This window comes from Leptopilina boulardi, unplaced genomic scaffold, assembly GCF_019393585.1.
Source record: "Leptopilina boulardi isolate dan_hultmark-lab unplaced genomic scaffold, ZJU_Lbou_2.1 LbouV2_372, whole genome shotgun sequence".
Taxonomy (NCBI): Eukaryota; Metazoa; Arthropoda; class Insecta; order Hymenoptera; family Figitidae; genus Leptopilina; species Leptopilina boulardi.
In genome coordinates this window covers 2,081,748-2,103,241 of record NW_026137943.1, presented here as the reverse complement: position 1 = coordinate 2,103,241, position 21,494 = coordinate 2,081,748, and the positions used below count along the sequence as shown (strand labels likewise).

Here is a 21,494-nt window from a genome sequence, read left to right as displayed (position 1 = left end):
GAGGTCAAAGAAGACATTTCAATTTAAAAGTTGAGATATTTTTATTTATTAATATATATATTTTACTATTCTATTTTTTTTCCTAACAATTACATATCATATACACGCAAAAAAATCTTCACCTGGAACAGCGATAAATTTCTTTGGAATAGCGATATATTTTTCTAGAATAGTGAAAATTTTCGCTGTTTTAGTGAAACATATCGCTGATTTAGGTGACGATTTTTTTGCATGTAGATTAATATTTAGTGTTTTGTAGAAATATGAGAAAAATCGATAGAAAGCAAAATTTACGTTTATTGGGATATTTAAACAAAATTGGAAACTTTCCATGACAGTATGGTAAAATTTACATTAAAAAAAGTATATTTTATGGTTGCTATGGTATCCGTTATTATAGTGACCGTTGCTATGCTAATGGTTGCCATGGTGACCGTTGCTATGGTAATGGTTACTATAGTAACGGTTGCTAAGGAAACCATATAGTCATAGTAACCGTTGCTATGGGAACAGTTGCTATAGTGGCTGTTGCTATGGTAACGGTTGCCATAGTGACCGTTGCTATATGGTAATGGTTGCTGTAGTAACTGTTGCTATGAAAACCGTTGCCATAGTAACCATTACTATGTAAACCGCTACTATGGTAACCGTCGCTAAGGTAACGATACCTACAGTAGAGGAACTGGACGGACGGACGGACGAGTTTTGTTCCTGACACTGAAAATTATAAGGTATTAAAATAAGCTGCAACGCTTATTATTTTAATCCAATTTTGCTTATTTTAATTCATTTTGGTATTAAAATAAGCAAAATTGGATTAAAATAATAAGCGTTGCAGCTTATTTTAATGCCTTTTAATTTTCTATGGGGCCACGAAATTCTAAAAAAAAACGAGTACTATTTTTCAAAATAGATATAATTATTCTTTTTTTATCCCTATTGTGCACACTCTAAAACTGAATCAGTGAAATTTTCACTGATTCAGATTTACTCTCTAAATCTGAATTAGTAAAAAAGTTTACTAATTTGAATTAGTGATTCACTTTTTGCTTCTGAATTAGTAAAATTTTACTAATTATTAGTAACTTTTACTAACAATTAGTAGAATTTTACTAATTCAGAAGCAAAAAGAGAGTCACTAATTCAAATTAGTAAACATTTTTATTAATTCAGATTTAGAGAGTAAATCTGAATCAGTGAAAATCTGAATTAATAAAAATGTTTACTAATTTGAATTAGTGAATCACTTTTTGCTTCTGAATTAGTAAAATTCTACTAATTGTTAGTAAAAGTTACTAATAATTAGTAAAATTTTACTAATTCAGAAGCAAAAAGTTAATTACTAATTCAAATTAGTAAACATTTTTATTAATTCAGATTTAGAGAGTAGAGTGCAAATCCTTTTATATCTATTATTGCGTATATATGGGAACAGAAAAGAGACAGAGATTATAGCAATGATTTTGTTTATATAATGATTATCCTTACAACACTACTGATTAAAAGTATATAAAACAAATATATATATATATATAATTATATTATATTCCATTAGCGAAATATAATCCTTGTGTTAGTTCTTAATAAAACTAGTTCTCATCAGGTTTATTTTTCAATCACAGCTGAAAACAACACTGGATACATATTATATATATATATATATAGAGATAGATAAAACGATGCTCGTCGCATAATTCAATTATATTTCTAAGAAGTGACTTTATAATAGATTTTTTTTTCACTTTTACAATCAAGTGCGATTAGAAAATAATAATTTTTAAAAAAAATCTCACTATCGATATGTGATATAATTTAAAATAAAAATTTTTAATTGACAATATTATAAAAATTATATTTGTTTTCAGTATATTTACAATTTTTTTTTTTTTGAATTATGCGTAAAAACAATATATATATATATTATGTCACATTGAATTAATCATAAATAAAAAATGTCTACGTGTTAAAATTTTATATGAATCATTTAATTCAGAATATATATCTATAACACTGACAAATATACTGCGTGACAATATTTTGTTCTCTTTAATTATTTTACACAAATATTTAATTATTAATAATATAATTATTAATTTTTATTAAAACATTTTTTTTGTAAATTATATACATAATTTTCTCTAATAATGTCATGTGACAGTGAAGAAATAGAGATAGAAGTATGAAGAAAGAGAGAAACAGAGGGAGGAATAAAATTATTTTCCCAATGGGAAACGTTTGGCGAGCACTTAGTATCATTAGTCCGATTGTTAATAGGTTTGAAAATGTCCCCAGCTTGATAATCGTCTTTAAATATAATGATATTCCATCGTGAATAGTGATTATGTTGTGTGTACCTATATAGTGTGTAATATGCTGTGTGGACGGGCGGTAAAACGAGGCCATTAAAGTGCCGTCGTATATAGCTTTGAGAGAAACGGGTTTTTCGAAGTCAGAATAGGAGAGCCGGGAAACAAGTATATATATATAGTATATATTTTGCATATACTATATATATATATAAATACATGTATAGAGATATGACCGGTCTGTGATTTCCGGCGGCGCTTCCACACCCCAGCAGGTGTTTATGTCATCGTTTTCTATTTTTTAATCGCAACTTTCTCTATAAACATATACATATTTTAAACTTCTGTAAAAACAATAAAAAAAAGACTATCATTTTTGGTTTATTCTTCTGAAGCGTATGGAAACGTTCTAAAAAAAAAAACACTGAAATTATTTTTTTTTACTCAACCAAACAGATGTTGGGCCAAACAGATTTTGTTTGATATTTTTCTCAGTGTAAAGGACTAAGAGATTTAGAAATTTAAAACTTAGGAACTTAAAATTGACGATGTTTGATACTTTAGAACTAAGAAGCAGAACTTAAAAAGTTGAAATCAGAATTTAGGGACTAAAACTTAGGAACTTAAAATTTAACACCCATAGAGACTTTAGAAATAAGATACAGATTTAACAACTTGGAATCAGGATTTAGAGACTAAGAGATTTGGAAATTTAAAACTTAGGTATATTTCCGATCTTAGACACTTAGAACTACACAGGAAAAACAAAATGTTATTTTAACACCAGAATTGGTGTTGAAATATCACGCAACAAATTTTACCCTAAATTTGGGTTAAATCTTATGGGTTTTAGCATTGGAGAAAATTACCCGCAACAAAAATAACACCAGCTTTTTTCTGTGTATAAGTACCCTGTGGGCAAAAAACCATGTTCGTTCTAAAAACGTTTTAAGGACGTTCTTAGAACGTTTCATGTCCGCCAAATAATGTTCTGGAACATTTTAAGAACATGGATGTTCAAATAATGTTCCAGAACATTATTTGGTGGACATGAAACGTTCTTAAAACGTTTTTAGAACGAACATGGTTTTTTGCCCACGGGGTAATTAACAGATGTGAAGATTCAGGATCTCTATTTTTTTTGGTTATTTAGAACTTAGTGACTTCAAACTTATATGAACTTAGATTTTAGAAACTTACAGATTTCAAGAACTGAGAGATTTAGAGATTTAAAAACTTTGAACTTAAGAATTCAATGCGTCTCAATACTAATTCAGGAGTATTCGCACTTTGACCGACATATTGGATCCGCCATTTTGAATTTTAAAATTTACTAGTCATTTAATAGTGGCTTTTTTCTAACATCAGAAACAAATTGTGAAAATTTCTTTTTAAATTTATCTACTTATCAAAAAAGAAAAATCAAAGGGGGAAAAAAAATATTGTCTCGTTAAATAAATTGAAATCGCGAGTGATCATATATTTATATCCCAGGAAGTGTCAGTATATTCGAAGAAAATGAACGTATATCTATATAGACGATGTCTTTAGGGTCACGACAAAAATAACCAAATTACAACTCTCTATATACATCATCGACAACTAACAGTTTGCGAAATTTGTGTTCGTCGGAAGTGCATTTTGCACTTTTGTGTCACTCGTTGCGCTTCGCTAATATTTTAGATAAATAGCATATATATATATATAACTTATATGCGTATATATGTTTCGACAGAGATTCAACTTGAATAAATATAATTTACAAAATTTCAAAACTATTATTATCATTATTGTGATAAAATTTAAATTTTATTTATTTATTTATTTATTTTGGAAAAAATTTGCATGCTCAGATGAAAAATTTTAAAAAGTTGTCCTCTAAAAGAAAAATAATATGCAAATATATATATAGCTGCGCTCTTGTTCTTCTTTTTCTTTTATTTACCTCACATATTTCGCAGATTATCTCGCGGCTTGTAAATTAGCATATCTTGCTTTAGAATCGACACTATTAAATCCATATAATAAAGAACAGCTTCGTTAAAAGCATTAGTCGATCAGCAAAATCCTTCGAGAGTAATAATTATATTATCGATTTTAGAATAATTATCATAAAAATTTTTAATACCTTTGGCATTTTTTTTTAGTAGTAGTAGTAATAATAATTATTAAAAAATAAATTCAAAATTTATTTTTCTCTGAAATGAGAAAATTACTTTTTTTGCGGAAAAATTAGATGAATTTTTTTTTTTTGGCAGATAAAATCAAGATTCTTTAGATTCTTCCGAGGGCAAAAAAAAAACGTTATGTGGGTCGATTCGTTCAAAGTGAAAAACACTGACCTCGAATAATTGACGTTCGTAAAATTTCGGATTTTTCAACATATATAAATCACTGACCTTCACGAGGGACTTTTTTTTTAATAAGACATATATTGTTTTTATTTTGAACATGATTTTTACGAGTTCTCTAAAATGTGAAGTTACTTTCAAACTTTTTTTTTTTTTTTCTCAAATATCTGCCAGTATAAACTTTAATATTCTCAGCTTTATGATGACGTTTAAAGTGTCTCGAATACTTGTCTTTAAACTTCAAACTTATTTTACCGCGCGCGCGCTTTTATCTTAACAAGATTGTGATTTTTTTTTTAGAAATTTTTTTTATTTAAAACGTTAAAATTTACATCGAATTTAAAAAAAAATATATTTTATTTATTAAATGCCGAAATTATATTATTATCTATATTAAGTTGCGCGACGATTAATCGCACGTCATTTGCAATTGCAAGACAAAATAAATTTCATAACTCCTCATTATAATAAAACACACACACACACACCGCGCGGAAAATGTATTTTTGAACTCGTAATAATATTATTCTTTTTTTTTAAAACGCAAACTTGGAAGATTTAAAAAATTTTTATATTATTATATAATATAATAAAAAATATTATATATTTTATTGAAAATTTTTTAAAATTGTTTTTCGAATCAAAAGAATGAAAAACTTATATTACAATTTTTTGTATGGAAATAAAAAATGGAATAGTTTTTTTTTTGAATCCCATTAGAAATGTTTATAACGCATAGAACATTGTACAATGGCCTTTGACCATCTCGTTCCATCCTCTCAAATACTAGAGTGCATAGTTTGATTTAATGAAAACGATACATGATTCTTAAACGCGCGCAATGGTGCGCAACACGATGACGTCAATCGACGCGTTTTCAACTATAGAATAAAAGAAAAAGTTCACGAACTTTACACGCGAAACATTAAATTGTATATAAAAAAAATTTTTTTTTTCCTAAATTTTAAAAGCGCATTTTTTTCTAGATTAAAAATTTCATTAATTTCTAAAAGTTCTATAGAATTTTTTTTTTTTTTTTGGAAACAAAAGAAATAATTAAATTTCCAAAAAAATTGAATATTAAGAAAAATTTCATGCCAAGAAGAAATTTTGTTATAACTCAATTGAAAATTCATTTTCATTTCCTCGTTTTTCTAATAATAGAACGCTTAGTCAGCGTATAGCGTTTTACTGAAAACAATATAATTAGCAAAAATATTTTTACTCTTTGAATTTAAAGCGAGGGAGACAATAACAAAAAAAAAATCGACTTTTTCGAAAATGACGCGTTGAAATAAATTACAATTAAAAACAAATATTAATTTTAAAAGAATTAATAAAAATTATTAAATAATATATATGGATTATAGTATATTTTATAAATAAATATATAAAATAAATTACATATTTCATAAATAGTAAATATTTTATAATTAAATATTTATATGTTAAAGAGATTTAAATATTCCGCGTATATGATAATTTATATATATTTGACCGAAATAGTCTAAGTATATCTTCTAATCGCGCATAAATGATTTCTTCTAATCTCGAGAATTAGTGCGACAAAAAAAAAAAGATAAGATAAGTGAAAAATTATTTTCATTACACCTTTGGAAAATTTTTTTTATATTAAATGTGTGTGCGTATTTAACATTTTTCCTGGTATAATCTTGAATTATCTGGATTTTCTATATTGAGTTTCGATGATGTCCCATATAATGACCCTGACCTAACATAAATCAATTACACTTAAATAAGGACTTAGATAAGAAAAAAAAAAAGAAGTTTCATTTCTTCCATACAAATGGCTTACTTGACATGGAAAAATCTTCTGTATTATAGATATAATTCAACTGCAAATATATATTTAAAGAAAAGAAGAAAAAAAAACGTGCCAAGATGAATATGAACTGGTGATCATCATCATCATCATCATCATCATCGTGAGGAATCACGTTATTCAGTCGGCAATGAACGCCTGACTTCGAGTGTGGAATTTAAATCCCTTTAGTGCATATATATATATATATATATATATATATCTAATGCACACACAACCAAATGCATTGTATGAATTCGTGTCTCGAAGCATAAGTTGATGTGCATACATAAAATACGATCATTTCTTAAAAAAGAATTTTTTTCTCTAAGGTAATTTTATGCGGTTCTATTTCTTTTTTATGATTCATCTCAAAAATAATTCAAAAAAAAAACTTTTCTAGAAAGAAACCTAAACAGCAAAAAATTGTACCCACATAGCCAAATAAACATTCGCAAAAAAAAAATAATAATAATAGTAGTAGATAAACTTTTTTAAGGAAAAATTCAATTTTTGTAATAGTTCATTTTACGTAACAAAAAATCAAATAAAAAACAAAAAGGTCATAAATTGCTTCATCATACCCCGAGGATCGTATAACTTTCTGCTTCTAATTATAATTAGTTCAAACAATTTACTAATGATATATAAATAAAAGAAAAAAAAATTTATTACTCTCATTATTATTAATTATCCTCTTTAAGGCAAAGCGCAAACGAATAAAAACGATTTGATAAAATAGACACACGAGAGTCATGGCCAAAAATAAATATATATATATATATCTATATTCTCAAATATATAAGAGAAGTTGTCTCCTTTCCTCATTGACCTCCGATTTTTTTCTGACCCAATCCAACAAGTTTGTCTTGACTATATATATAATGAAAAAAAAAAATTTTTAACAATCAATCAATTCGATTTAAGGAAAAACGTTTAAATAAAAATCTTTAAAAAGAATGTTATTCGCGCTAAATTGCAAAAAAATATTAATAATTATTCATTGAAAAAAAAATGACATAATTCTTGAATTATGTATGTGTACTATAAAAATTGTTTATGATTACAATATTAAGAGAATTAATCCATCAACGATATCTTAATTTTTATGAGCTTGAATTTGCATCATTCAAAATGTATAATGAATTTTTAAAATATTTAAATTATATTTATATATAGACACTTGTTTAGTTGATTATATATGAAAAAATAAAATTACACTTCCCAAGAATATCTCGATTTTTTTTTTTTGTTGATTGACTATCCTGATAACTTGACATTTTCCAACAGACATACAGAGGAGGTAACTTTGATTAGATCGGATAAAACTCAACTTTCACTTTAATATCTCTTGTTTGTTTTTAGAAATAATTATTTTTCTCTATAGAAAGTTGCAGATATTTCAAGACAAATCAACGCGTGAATTTTTTTTTTTTTCTAAACACTTTTTCAAAGTTGCTAAAATCTTCAATTTGTCTTTTCTTATTTCTTCAATAAATAATAAAAATTATTACAATAATTAGTAATTATTAAAAATTATCAATTAATTAATAATTACTAATTATTAATTAATTAATAATTACTAATTATTATTTAATTAATAATTACTAATCATTAAATAATTAATAATTACGAATCATTAAATAATTAATAATTACTAATTATTAATTAATTAAAAATTATTAATTAATGTTATTTAAATTAAATTTCCTAAGTTAAAATTAGATAACTGTAATATAATGGACGGCAATAAATTCAGTAGTTCAACAAATGTAACAAAAAAAAAAATAATAATAATAATAACTAATGAATTTGAAAATAGAATGCTGACCAAGGAAGTCCAATTAAGCCAAGTTCAAGGGAACTTAAATATCTCATTATTTTGGCACAAAATAAATTCCTTTTAATTAAAATAGATCTTTTTGAGAGCTTCTAAATTTGAAGGTTATGCTTCCCTCAAAAAAAAAAAAAAAAAACTTATTGGGATCTGAAATACTGCGATACGCCATCTGTTGAGAGCCTTGTTATGGTGGCCATGTTTTCATTACGTCTTTTTCTAACATATATGCAAAAGAAAGAGATAAAAAAAACCGAAGATGGTTGCTCAGGGGTGGGTCAGTTTCGCGTAAATTTCTAATCCCAATTATTATCAAAAATTTAACCAGTTTCCTTTTATTTTTACATAAATACAGAAAAAAGAATAATTTCACATTAAGAGGAAAATTTATCTGTTTAATAATCCCTCACGCAATCATCTCAAATATAGAATTCATTCAAAAGGATATCCCTTTTCAAAGAGATGTCAATTTAAAAAAAAAGCAAATAATAAAAAAAATTAAATAAATAAAAATACGAAAATCTAAAACTATTAAAAATATTTATATACATTCGAATCTTTCAAATAGAGAAAATTTTCCTCAGGCTAATTATTCTATGCATGCAATATTTCTCGTAAATATAAAAACTAGCTTTTCCGGTTTCCTGTTGCGAGAAACAAAATTAAAAAACAAAAATGAAAATATTTTATGTAAATGAACTGTAATGAAAAATATTTTTCCTGACAGAATTGTAAAAATTCTTTTTCTTTTTTCAAAAACATAGAAAAATGATTAAAAATATCATTTTATACAATTTAAATTTTTGTGAAAAAAAATCGCAAAATGAATATTTACAATTTTTGTTTATTTTACAATAAATTCTTTTTGAAATACAAAAAAAAAATAAATTATAATAATAGGAAGAAATAAGTAATATTTTCAAGGACAAGGAAATTCCAAGTCACATTAAAAAAAAAAAATTTACATTAAGAACTCATATTGTAAACATAACTTTCAAGGAAATGGATTAGCTTTAAAATTTTCCAATAATACTGCTTTAAAGATGTGTTTAATAAATTAAATCTTCGATTATAATAATGTAATTTTAACGACGCAAGAAATAAATAAATTCTAAATTTTAAAATGGCGGATCCAATATGTCTGATATAAATATTACTTGGTAATATTTTCATAAACCTTCTCTTTAAAATAAAAACTCTTGATAAAATGCACTTTTAGAATTGTCATAAATATCTCATGGTCCTACCTGTGGCCCAAGAAACAAAAAGCACGTGCTTACAATACTCGGATGTATCATTTCTCAGTGCTCTATTCTTTGTGTATATATATATATATATATATATATATATATATATATATATTTATATTATCGCCTCTACCTATACATTTCTTCAGAAACATCTGCTCCAAAAATAAATCCGTCAAAGGCCGCGTATCTCTTGAGACGAAAACCAATGACGATTTTACTGATTGTAAACGGTTACTTCTATATGGAAGGGAAAAAAAATTTTCTTTCTTTTTTTTGAAACACACGTGTGCAATAGAGAAGAAAGAAACGAGAAAATTCCAAAACGATCTTTGTTCACATTTTATATTCAACAAAAATAGAAAACGAATTTTCTTTATTATTTGACGAGAAAAGAATTAAATGATAAATAAAAAAAATTTCTAAAACATTCGTTAATTTCACACTAATTTAAAAGTATCAAATTGATACCAAAAATATCAAATTGATTTAAAAATTTGTATCAATTTGATATTTTTGGTATCAATTTGATACTTTTAATTTTGTGTGTTAAGATAATAAAATTAATAATCTAAAGTTACTATATAAGAAAATTTATTGTCAACAAAAAATTAAGGAATAGAGATTCATGATTAGCATTGAGAAACAGATATATATATAAAAATTAAGAAATGAGTAAATATTTAGAAATAGATAACAATGTATAAAATGGATAAAATTAAAAATTTCCGAATAAAGCAGATTAACTTAATTTACATTAATTGGTAAAAACATACTTTGAACTAGTTATTATTTTTATTTATTTTATTCCTAAAAAAAATTTTTTTTTTTAAATAAAAGAACGTTTAAATGTTCCCTTAGATCGTTATTCAGTTATTAATTATCGGTAAAATTGTCAAATTGTTAGTCACTTAGGTCTTTATAGGAATTTTTCAGTATCTTATAAGAACAGGGTCAAAGTTTCTTTTTTCTTCTATTACATTGTTTCATAGTGTCATAACAGCAAATGTCATTTAGTTTTTCTTATCGTTTTTCATTTATAACAATAGTCTTATATTTCTAAATTTTAGGTTATGTTATCTATATACCAATAAAATACAATTAAGTCTAAAACTTAATCATATTTTGAAAAGGCATTCTATTTTTAGTTTTATGAGTCATTTAGATTAAAAACTTAAGAAACACAATATTTAATGACAGTAAATCGTTTCTTAAGACAATAATCTTCATTAAAAAAGAAACTCATTATATTCTACAGTTTTGTAATTTAAAAAAGTAATATATATATTCCGATATCAGAATTTTGAAATTCTTTCTCACGTGTAGCTAAATTACGAAAATTTGTTCTTTCGAAAATAACTGCAAAACAGTAGAAAAAGAAAATAAGACTTTGGTACACAAAGAAGTATCTTATTTTAAAATGTTTTAGTCGACTTTTTAAGATGTTTACTTGCTTTCTAAGTTATCAAAAACATCTTAAAATGCATTAGTTTTTTTTTTTAAGATATAAAGATACTTTTGGTAACTTGCTTCCAATGTACTTCTTTTTGCACTGTAGTGAATGAGTGAAACAAACAAAAAGAAAATACACATGCGAGTCATCTAAAAATAGCAATGCTCCAAAGGAAAAAGGAAAAAAAAGGGAGGAAAAAAAGTCACGTGGCACCAACCTGTCGCTCTTGTCAACAACCACCAGGGGCGCGAGAACCTGAAGTGGTGGCTCAGCTGAGATGCCCTGTGCCCGTTGTTTCCTGGGTCGTGGTTTTGTTGGTGTTATTGGCGATTTAAATGGTAATACACTTAAAAATTTATCAAGATGACTACGCAAATCTTGAATTTCAGAATCGCGACGTCGCAATTGCTCTTCAAGATCGGCAATTCTTTCATCTTTGACGCGCAAAAGTTCCTGGAGCTCACGCAGTGTGCCCATGGCGGCGACCGTCTGCTGCTGCTGCTGATGATGATGATGTTGTTGTTGTTGTTGGGGTGCCAGGATAACTTGTGCGGTGGTCCCTGGCAGGGCACCACCACCTTGATCGGGATGAATAACCGTGGTGGAATTTGAATTCGCCAACTGCGATGCGTCTTCCTCGTCGGCCAGCCGCTGCTGTGTCGACGAGAAGCAAAAGGTGTCGAAGCACACGCGCATAGACACGCAGGCGTCGCTGATTAACCGGCACTCGCCGCGGTCCATTCACCCAAAGTCGATGATAATAATAATAATAATAATAATGATGATGATCCAAGTCCACAGCTAATCGATAATTCCTCCTAGTGGCGGGAGATGATGTCTCTCCCAAAGGAATAATAGTGTCTTCTAAATTATCATCAACTATTATCATCGAACAACGAGTTGACGATTTTTAATCGTGACAATACGCGAGGCACCATTGACACGAAGCTTTGATTATAAATCCAAAGAAAAATCTTTTTTAAAAATATTTTTCTATTTTTCAATAAACACACACAATATCAGTGATGAGATTTTATAAATTCACCATGAACGATGTTCACGAGTGACACATCCAAAGTGTTTGGTTACTTCTTTCGACTCGTGAAAAAAAAAAATAAATCCATTCGAACGTGGCGGGATCGAATTAACCAAAAACCCATCCAATACTGTCCCTCCGCCAGTACTGGTTAGGTCGCCTGCCTTCTTCTTTTCAATGGATCTCACGGAAAGGGGGAGTATAGTTGAGAGAATTACAGAACGGTGGCACTCATGTGCTAACAATGTTGCCAATGTGAAGATTTGAAAGAAAACATTGCTTTGTTTAATTTTCATTGTATTCATCAAAAATTTTACACTTTAGTTTTAAGCAAACATTTTTTTAAAAAATCAGGTATTATTAGGTGACAGAAATTTTTTTAATCAATCTGAAAAAGCATACAAGGACGAAATAAACTAGTTTATAATTAATTCTAGATTGTATACACTATTTTATCAAGTCTAGAAGCATATTAAACCTATTTTCAAAAAAGAACAAAATATTAATTCTACTTCCCACTTTTAAAATTTTATATGTTTTCGATTTCATTATATGGAAAGAAACAAAAATATTCTTCTTAAGAAAAAATTGATTTTAAAACATATGAAAACGCGGATGTAAGCGCGCTCTAGTGAGATTCTAGCAAACACTGACATCATCTCGCAAAAGGTAATTCAGGAAACTGTAACATTATTTCTCGCTTTTAAAACATATAAGATATATTCAAAGAATTATTTAAGAAAGCATTAATATTCAAAAAATATTAGAGGATATATAAATAAATTTATTACACTAACTATTGTTTATAAATTGTTTATAAAAAGGACTTTTAGAAATTAGAAGCAATAAGATTTGCCTAAAAATGTTTACAATTTGTGAATAACAACATTGGTTTAAAAAATGATGTACGTTAATATTCTGATCATAAATGATTAATCTATAGATCAATAAATAATAAATATCTACATTATAATTCATTCATCAATACATATAGATTATATATTCATAAATATATGAAAGCCCTAAATTATTATAGAATTATTATAGATCGAAAACATACGGATCTATGATTTTTGGAACAATGATCTACAGATCAATTATATATGGATCAATGATCTATGAATCTATGGATCTATGATCTATGGATCTATGATCTATGAATCTATGATCTATGACCTATGGATCTATGATCTATGAATCTATGATCTATGAATCTGTGATCTATGAATCTATGATCTATGAATCTATGATCTATGATCTATAGATCTATGATCTATGGATCTATGATCTATAGATCTATGATCTATGGATCTATGGATCTATGGATCTATGGATCTATGGATCTATGATCTATGGATCTATGGATCTATGGATCTATGGATCTATGATCTATGGATCTATGATCTATGGATCTATGATCTATGGATCTATGATCTATGGATCTATGATCTATGGATCTATGATCTATGGATCTATGATCTATGGATCTATGATTTATGGATCTATGGATCAATGATTTATGGATCATTGGATCAATGATCTATGGATATATGATTTTTGGAACAATGATCTACAGATCAATTATATATGGATCAATGATCTATGACTCTATGATCTATGGATCAATGATCTATGATCTATGATCTATGCATCAATGATCTATGATCTATGATCTATGATCTATGATCTATGATCTATGGATCAATGATCTATGATCTATGGATCAATGATCTATGATCAATGATCTATGATCTATGGATCTATGATCTATGGATCTATGATCTATGGATCTATGATCTATGAATCAATGATTTATGGATCAATGATTTATGGATCAATGATCATTGGATCAATGATCTATGGATCTATGATCTATGGATCTATGATCTATGGATCTATGATCTATGGATCTATGATCTATGGATCTATGATCTATGGATCTATGGATCTATGATCTATGGATCTATGATCTATGGATCTATGATCTATGGATCTATGATCTATGGATCTATGATTTATGGATCTATGATTTATGGATCTATGATTTATGGATCTATGATTTATGGATCTATGATTTATGGATCTATGATTTATGGATCAATGATCTATGGATCAATGATCTATGGATCAATGATCTATGGATCAATGATCTATGGATCAATAATCTATGGATCAATAATCTATGGATCAATGATCTATGAATCTATAGATCTCTAGATCAATGATATATGGATCAATGAGGTATGTATAAATGATCTAGTGATCAATGATCTATGGATCTATGATCTATGGATCTATGGATCTATGATCTATGGATCTATGATCTATGGATCTATGACCTATGGATCAATTATCTATGGATCTATGATCCATGGATCAATCATCTATGGATCTATGGATATATGGATCTATGGTTATATGATCTATGATTTACTGTCATCATTATCTTCATCTGGATTAGCTTAATCTTTATTTTATTTTGATTGTTATATTTTAAATTGTTAATGTAATATTTATACAAACTATTATTTACAATTTGTGAATATTATTTATAAATATATAAATGTTTGCGAATCTAAATTTTTATATTTAATTTCTGTTTTACATTTTTTTTATTAGATAAATGTTTCATAAAAGTTGAGTGAATTCAATTTTGTCATGTACAGTGATAGGCGGGTGAGGGAGGTTCTTCAATGTAGTGTAATAATTTTTAATGTATATATCTTTTTGGGGTATATTCAAATTATTCTATTGTATAATCATTTCTTGACTATATAATATTTCCTTAGTAAAAAATTTCATTGGTGTTCCCTGGCCTTGGGCGACTTTTGGGGTATTCGATATTGGCTTCCGTCTCTCGGCGAGGAGAGCTAGTTACCGAGTTAGCTGATTGGATGCCTGGAGGGAGCTGGCGCGGCGGTGCGTAATGGGCACGCCGCGGCTCGGGGAACTGTAATGTCATAATAGAATAGCGATGTTAGTAATACCATCGTGGTACATAGCGATTCGCTGGCTGAATGAGTGAGCGAGTGAAGCAATTTGCATCGCATTGTGTACTCGTTACTGCTCCATCTGTCTCGTACCTAACATAGATGTAAATATATATATATATATATTCGTACGTGTTCAGTTTCTAACGGAACCGCACCAATGTCCTGACAATCAGCGCCCCTCCCTCCCCAGGAGTCTATTCCCTACACAAACCCTCTACTCCATTGTCGTTATCGTTTATTAGCCGCTCCATCGCCTCCGCATCGACCACTCTTCAATGAAACCAAAATGTCCAAAACCACCACTACTTTCTCCATTCCAAGTGGCTAATCCCATTATTCGCATTGACAGGATTTTAACGATACAAATTCACCCAAATGTTTCTTTTGACATCCGAGATTTAAGCTTCTCTAAATAATTTCATTATTGGAAATACCATTGAAACAAATAATATTTCTCGCACAATGAAAAAAAATTTTAGGCATACAAAATTTATCATCAAAAATATAAAATATTGTAAAAATAGAAATTTTACGCAATAAATGAAGAAATTTGTCAGTTACTGACAAAAGATATACACATCAAACATATATAAAGCTTTTCACGCAATTGTTAAAGGATGCGCAAAACGACAGTCGAATCATAAATGCAAACATTTTATTTGACGCGACGACGAAGAATATAAAAATGGGGTGAGTGTCCCTCACTATATAGACTTGAATATAGAAGACTTTGATCTCACCCTGTTTCACTTCCAACTTACGCTCCCGACAAAAAATATCAACTAAACGATAACCGTATTTATTATTCATTCGGTCGCTCATTCTCTTTTCTATATATATATATATACACCGATATATATCTCCCTAACTTCAATTCACAAAGTAGTTTTTCTTTCAAAAGAATTCCATAAAATCGACCTGGGGAATACCAAAAAAGTATGCGAATTCACTTTTTTTTTTGTTACTTATTGAAAATTCGTCTCTCAATTGAATCAATCGTCACAATAAAAATGGAAAAGTAGTTGAAATAATCGCAAATGGTATATATATAATATTCCACTTTTCATATTATAGATTCAATTTCAAGAGGTTTCCTAAAATCATATGCATTTCGCAATTTTTTTTTTTTTTTAATAGATGAACAAAAAAAAAATTGCCTTGAATTGGAATTGCACACGTTATCAATAATTAGATCCGTTCAACCCGAATTCAGAAGCGAATTAACGAAGTTCCGTCGATTCCCTCATTTTCTCATCCGATCCGGATTCCAGCTTTAACCTGATTATCCTTCTTGTTCGGAACGTAGAAAAGTTTCCAGGATTTTTACGTGATTCTCTCATTTTAACTTCCCCCGGGTAGAGGCAAAATCTTTAATTGAATCTCAATTTTCATTTTGTGGTTTCAATAATATATACTTAATTAATATTTCTTTATGGAAGGGGTAAAAAAAAAATTTCTTTGAAAAAAAGTTAATGTTTCTGTGTCGCAATAAGGATTTGGGAAAATTTAACTTTTTTTTTTTTAATAAATTGAACACACTGAAAATATGATTAGACGTAAACACTCCATTTTATGCGGAGGAGAAAGCCACCTTGGGTCGGGCGTAATGCGACGGTCTGAGTGACAGCAGACAGACAGCTGGGGACTTAAGGTTGCCTCTGAAGCCATTTTGGCTGTAACTCCTGGGCGACAGATGATTTAACACCGAGATCCAACCTTGTCAAAATACCAACATCGCGAAATTTTACTCCTTTATTTCACTTTCGAGAAAAATTGAAAATAATCTATATATTGTATCAAGATAAATAAATTTATCTTTGTAAAATCCATACATTAGTTTAAAAAATTTTCATCAGTATAATTTAAAATCGATTTAAATCCCGATTGGAAAAAATCAACCTCAAATAGAGTTGAGCGGCTTATAGAGGGAACGAATTTGATGAATCTAGTTTGTTAAAGCGCCGAGGAAAAAAGGAACAGAGACTCCACTTCAACTGTGACAGAATCCCGAGGGTAAAAAATGACCTATGGTAGGATCTTTTCTCGGGGAAGTCCCGTAGGTTTCCTGTCAGTCTAGATTCGTTCAAGAACCCTCTTATATAAACCCGCTAGGGATACAAGTGAACCACGAGAAATGTCGAAAGGTGAAAAGGAGAGATGGAAACTTGTGAGATTCGAGTCCTGAAATGACACTAACTTACAAATTGTCACATCGTTTGTTCCTTTCTCGACATCCCATCCACTTTTCCGTACACGTATATCTCTCTCTCTCTCTCTCTCGAGTCAACCCCTCTTGCCGAATGAAATAAGCCAGATTACACTTAATCCCTCGTTTCCCTCACTCTAATTTCACCTTCTTGCCTGCTCGAATTGATTCAGCTAATTAATTCATTACTCAGCCTTATGAAACCCTTTCGAAAATGTGTGAAATTATTAGTGTATTTAAATATTTATTAAAATAAAAGGACAAACAATATCTATTTCACAAAACATAATGGATTTTTGAATTGACAATCTCTGGATTTCAATTTGAGTTACGGTAGTAGTTTTCAATTTTGTTTGAAGACACAAGACAAAACTGAAGATCAACTAAGGAAATATATTCTCTCCAAGTGAGATCTCATTACCTCACCGAAACTGAAAACCATGAATTGCTATATATGGATAGGAGAAATAAGATAGAGGGAATGAAGCAAAGTTCGTGTGCGGCTGGTAGAAAGCTGCTTTTCCCAACCCGGTGAAAGAATTTCCTCCACCTCTTATCCCCACGCGAGCCTCAAGATGAGTTCGACGTTAAAGCCCCACTCCAACCTTTTCTTCTCCTTCATTTACTTCTCCTTCTTCTAGGAGAATTTTCTTCTCCTCGCGTCCCTCATCATGATTCTCGAGACGAGAGAGAGAACATAGCTACTGGCAAGAGCCCCTTTTCGAAACCCACCCTCGTTGGCTCACCCCCACCCCCCTTACCCCGTCTCGTGGCCCCTCGTTGCATTTTAAATCAAAGCCCGGAGGTAACGCAATCACCAGGCATCACGACGCTTCCACAATTTTCTACTTTAAGCTACTTTATGTATTAGTACCCCCATGGCCTACCCAGAGTATCCTCTCTCTCTCTCTTTCCTCACCGCCCCAAAAACCCTTCTGACTGGTTCTCCACCTTGTATCATCCTCCCTCCTTCAACCCCCTTGGTTACCATCCCTTGCTACTGCTGCTGGTTACATTAGTCCATCCCACCTTCCGGCGAACTCCCAACAGCGGCATAACAAGATTATTTTATTAAACAACCTCCTCGCCGCTTGGTAACGCTGTCGGAATTCTACCGAGGCGTCGGCTGTGGCGTATTTTCTATACGACATGAACCTAAGAATAAAGTGTCTATCACTTTTGTATATATATAAAGTTGTTGATTTTAAACAAATTTTGTATTTCTTTAGGTTATAATAATTGGAAAATAAAAACAGACATAACTAGATCTTACTCTCCACGGAAAAACTTTGTTCAAGAATCATTTTGTTTAGGAACTGAGGATATGAGAAAAATTCTGCAAAATTTACAGAAAAATACAAAAATCATTCAAGAAAATACTTGTATTTTTATTATGACATTGGAAGACTTCTAGTTAATGGCGCGATTGGAATATCTCAGTCACTGGGCGTTGAAAGTTTCTTGAACTGTTTTAGAAGACACCAAAACACTAGGCTGGGATTAGTTGGTTCAGTTCCTGAACAAATTTAGGAATGATTCTTGCACAAAGTTTTTCCGTGTCTAAATTTGAATCAGCGGAATCTCGCTGATTCTCAGCTATAAGTATACCACTGATTCTAATCAGCTTATAACGCATTGATGAATTAGTGGAATTTCACTGATTTTTCAGCGTATATATCCGCTGATTGGTACCAGTGGTATAATTATCGCTGATTCAAATTTAGAGAGTAAGGGTGTAATTCTGAACAATTGAAAAAGTTCTGTACATATATGTACTATGCGGATATTCAGGGAATATTTTAGAAACTTCATTGAACCTTCATGAAGACTTTATAGAACCATCTATTGAAACTATATGGAACCTACTATGGAACCTACTATATAGAAACCTCATAGCAACTTCTGCAAACTTCATAGAATGTTCTAGAAAAATGGATCTAAAATCTTTTAGATACTTTGTGAAACCTATATAATAAGTGATATGATTCTAGTTTAAGAAATATTCCAGAAACTTTACAGAATGTTCTACAAACTTTGTGAAATCTCCAATTGTTTCTTAAAGAATATTCCATAAACTTTATAGAAACGTTCTGTAACCTTTACAGAATATATTCTAGAAACTTTGTGAAACCTTCAATATTAATTCTATACTGTAAGATTTGTTAAATTATACGGCCCTGCGTATTGTACCTAACATATATATATACTTTAAGGAATATTGCAGAAACTTATCATATAGAAATATTGAATTTTTAAATACTAAAATTTTTCCAATTCACCGAATCTTAACTCGATTTTTCTTTTATATTTTTCGTTTCACTTTTTTTTCGCCTTTTATTCCAGCGCACAAACTTTTGATTTTTTCCACACGTTGCGGCTGCATTTGCATTAAAAACACATACACACACTGGCCGAGCATCAAATTCGATAATCCACACAGGGATTGTCACTTATCGGTAAATTGATAGCTGTCCGCTTCTTTCAATTTATTTCAACCATGCGATTGCAGGGTCACTGAATGTCCTTCTCAGAAAATTTGTTACTTTTTTTAACTGGCCTAAAAACTGATGAAATTGATGCAATTTATCTCTAAATTTCTTTGTAAAACAAAATTTCGACTACCTGTAACTATTTATTAAGATTATTGTTATATATTAGTTAAAAAAATAAAAAAAACCTAAAGCAATTTGTTTCGAATATTCTACTAATTTATATAGTGACTATATTAGATTCAATCTACTAAGTACTTACTATCAATTACAAAGCTTGGGTCTCTAAATTGAATAACATACAACGTCTGACGCACACACTCTGGTGGTCGAAAGATTATTCACAGCTGCCGCATAGTTTCAGTTATTAAAATTGAATGAGAAAGAAGATGTGGCAAACAAATTCATTCTTTATATGTCCACAAAAAATATAACTTCTAACCTAAAGTATTTCTTTCAATTGGTTAATTGACTTTAAAATTTATTTCTACTGCTTCTTATTAGGTTTTAATTCTGAATATTATGAAATTATATCCAAGCAATTCTAATTAATTTAAAATGTAGGAATAAAAAATTAATGCCCGCACAAGGCTAATTTTAATGAACTTAAAGTGCTTTCTAGTTCGAGAAATTGTCACTAGACTCCTTCTAATTGGTCGATTTCCAACGCATGAGCAGTAGTTGTTTTCCTTCATTTCGAAATAAAACTAGCCTATTATGCTTATACTGTTTATCAATAATTATATTAATAATTATATCACAGAAAATTAAATGGCATTAAAATAAGCTGCAACGCTTCTTATTTTAATCAAATTTTGCTTATTTTAATTCATTTTGGTATTAAAATAAGCAAAATTGGATTAAAATAAGAAGCGTTGCAGCTTATTTTAATGCCTTTTAATTTTCTGTGATTATATTAATAATTATTAATATAGTTTATAGTTATTATAATAAAACTTTTAGTGAAAAAAAAAAATAATCGAAATAAAGAAATTATAGAAAATTAGTTTTAATACTGGAGTCGACATTGCTGCTTCAATGCTGGTCCAAACGGCTCTTGTGCCGAGTTAGGATTCCATTAAATTTGCCTGTAGCGACTCAAAGTTTGACCACGAACTGCCTGTGGCAATGTAGATTCAGGATACATACATATACACACTAAATTCACACAAATGCATGCTTATTCGCGTATGTTCGTATATGCTTCGGGGCTCTTCATAGTTGGTTCTCTCTCCCTCTCTCTATCTCTCTCGAGGGTAAAGCTGGATTTCCAATAAGCACAAGAGAGAAACACTATATAGAGAGAAAGATAATTGTGTTACGTGGTGACTGAATTATACCGCGCCACGCTTGTGAACCTATACATATACACAACGAAATATATATATATATATATTACCACATTTTCACTATCTGTGGAGTAATTTTCGGACTCTCTCGAATCAACTAAATATCTGGTGTCTAAAGTAATATCTCAGGTGTTTTGTTCATTTTACAAAATTGAAATGGAAAAAAAATTTAATTCGTGTATAAAAATAACTTTTTTTTAATACCTGTGCGGAAAATACTCATTTTTCTAACTGGAGAGGGAATTTTACCTCTAAATAGGTAAACAGCTTATGAAAAAAAAAGAAATTTACAGATGCTAACTGATGTTTGCTATCGGATATCTGTTAAAATTAGTAACCAATGCTAAATTTTTTACTATGACAACGAAAATGTTTGCTGTGATAAACAATGTTACACGAAAAAAA

The 21,494-nt window shown here is 29.4% G+C and overlaps 1 protein-coding gene across 1 annotated transcript in view; it reads right to left on the bottom strand.

Annotated features, from left to right (window-relative positions):
• The window catches only part of LOC127287656 (cGMP-dependent protein kinase, isozyme 2 forms cD4/T1/T3A/T3B), a 56,011-nt gene extending 43,784 nt beyond the window's left edge, over positions 1–12,227 (bottom strand). Inside the window, exon 1 of the mRNA XM_051314709.1 lies at positions 11,234–12,227. Coding sequence (XP_051170666.1) covers positions 11,234–11,757 — 524 coding nt within the window. The 5' untranslated portion in view covers positions 11,758–12,227. The remainder of the gene's footprint in view (positions 1–11,233) is intronic.
• Positions 12,228–21,494: the final 9,267 nt, after the last annotated feature.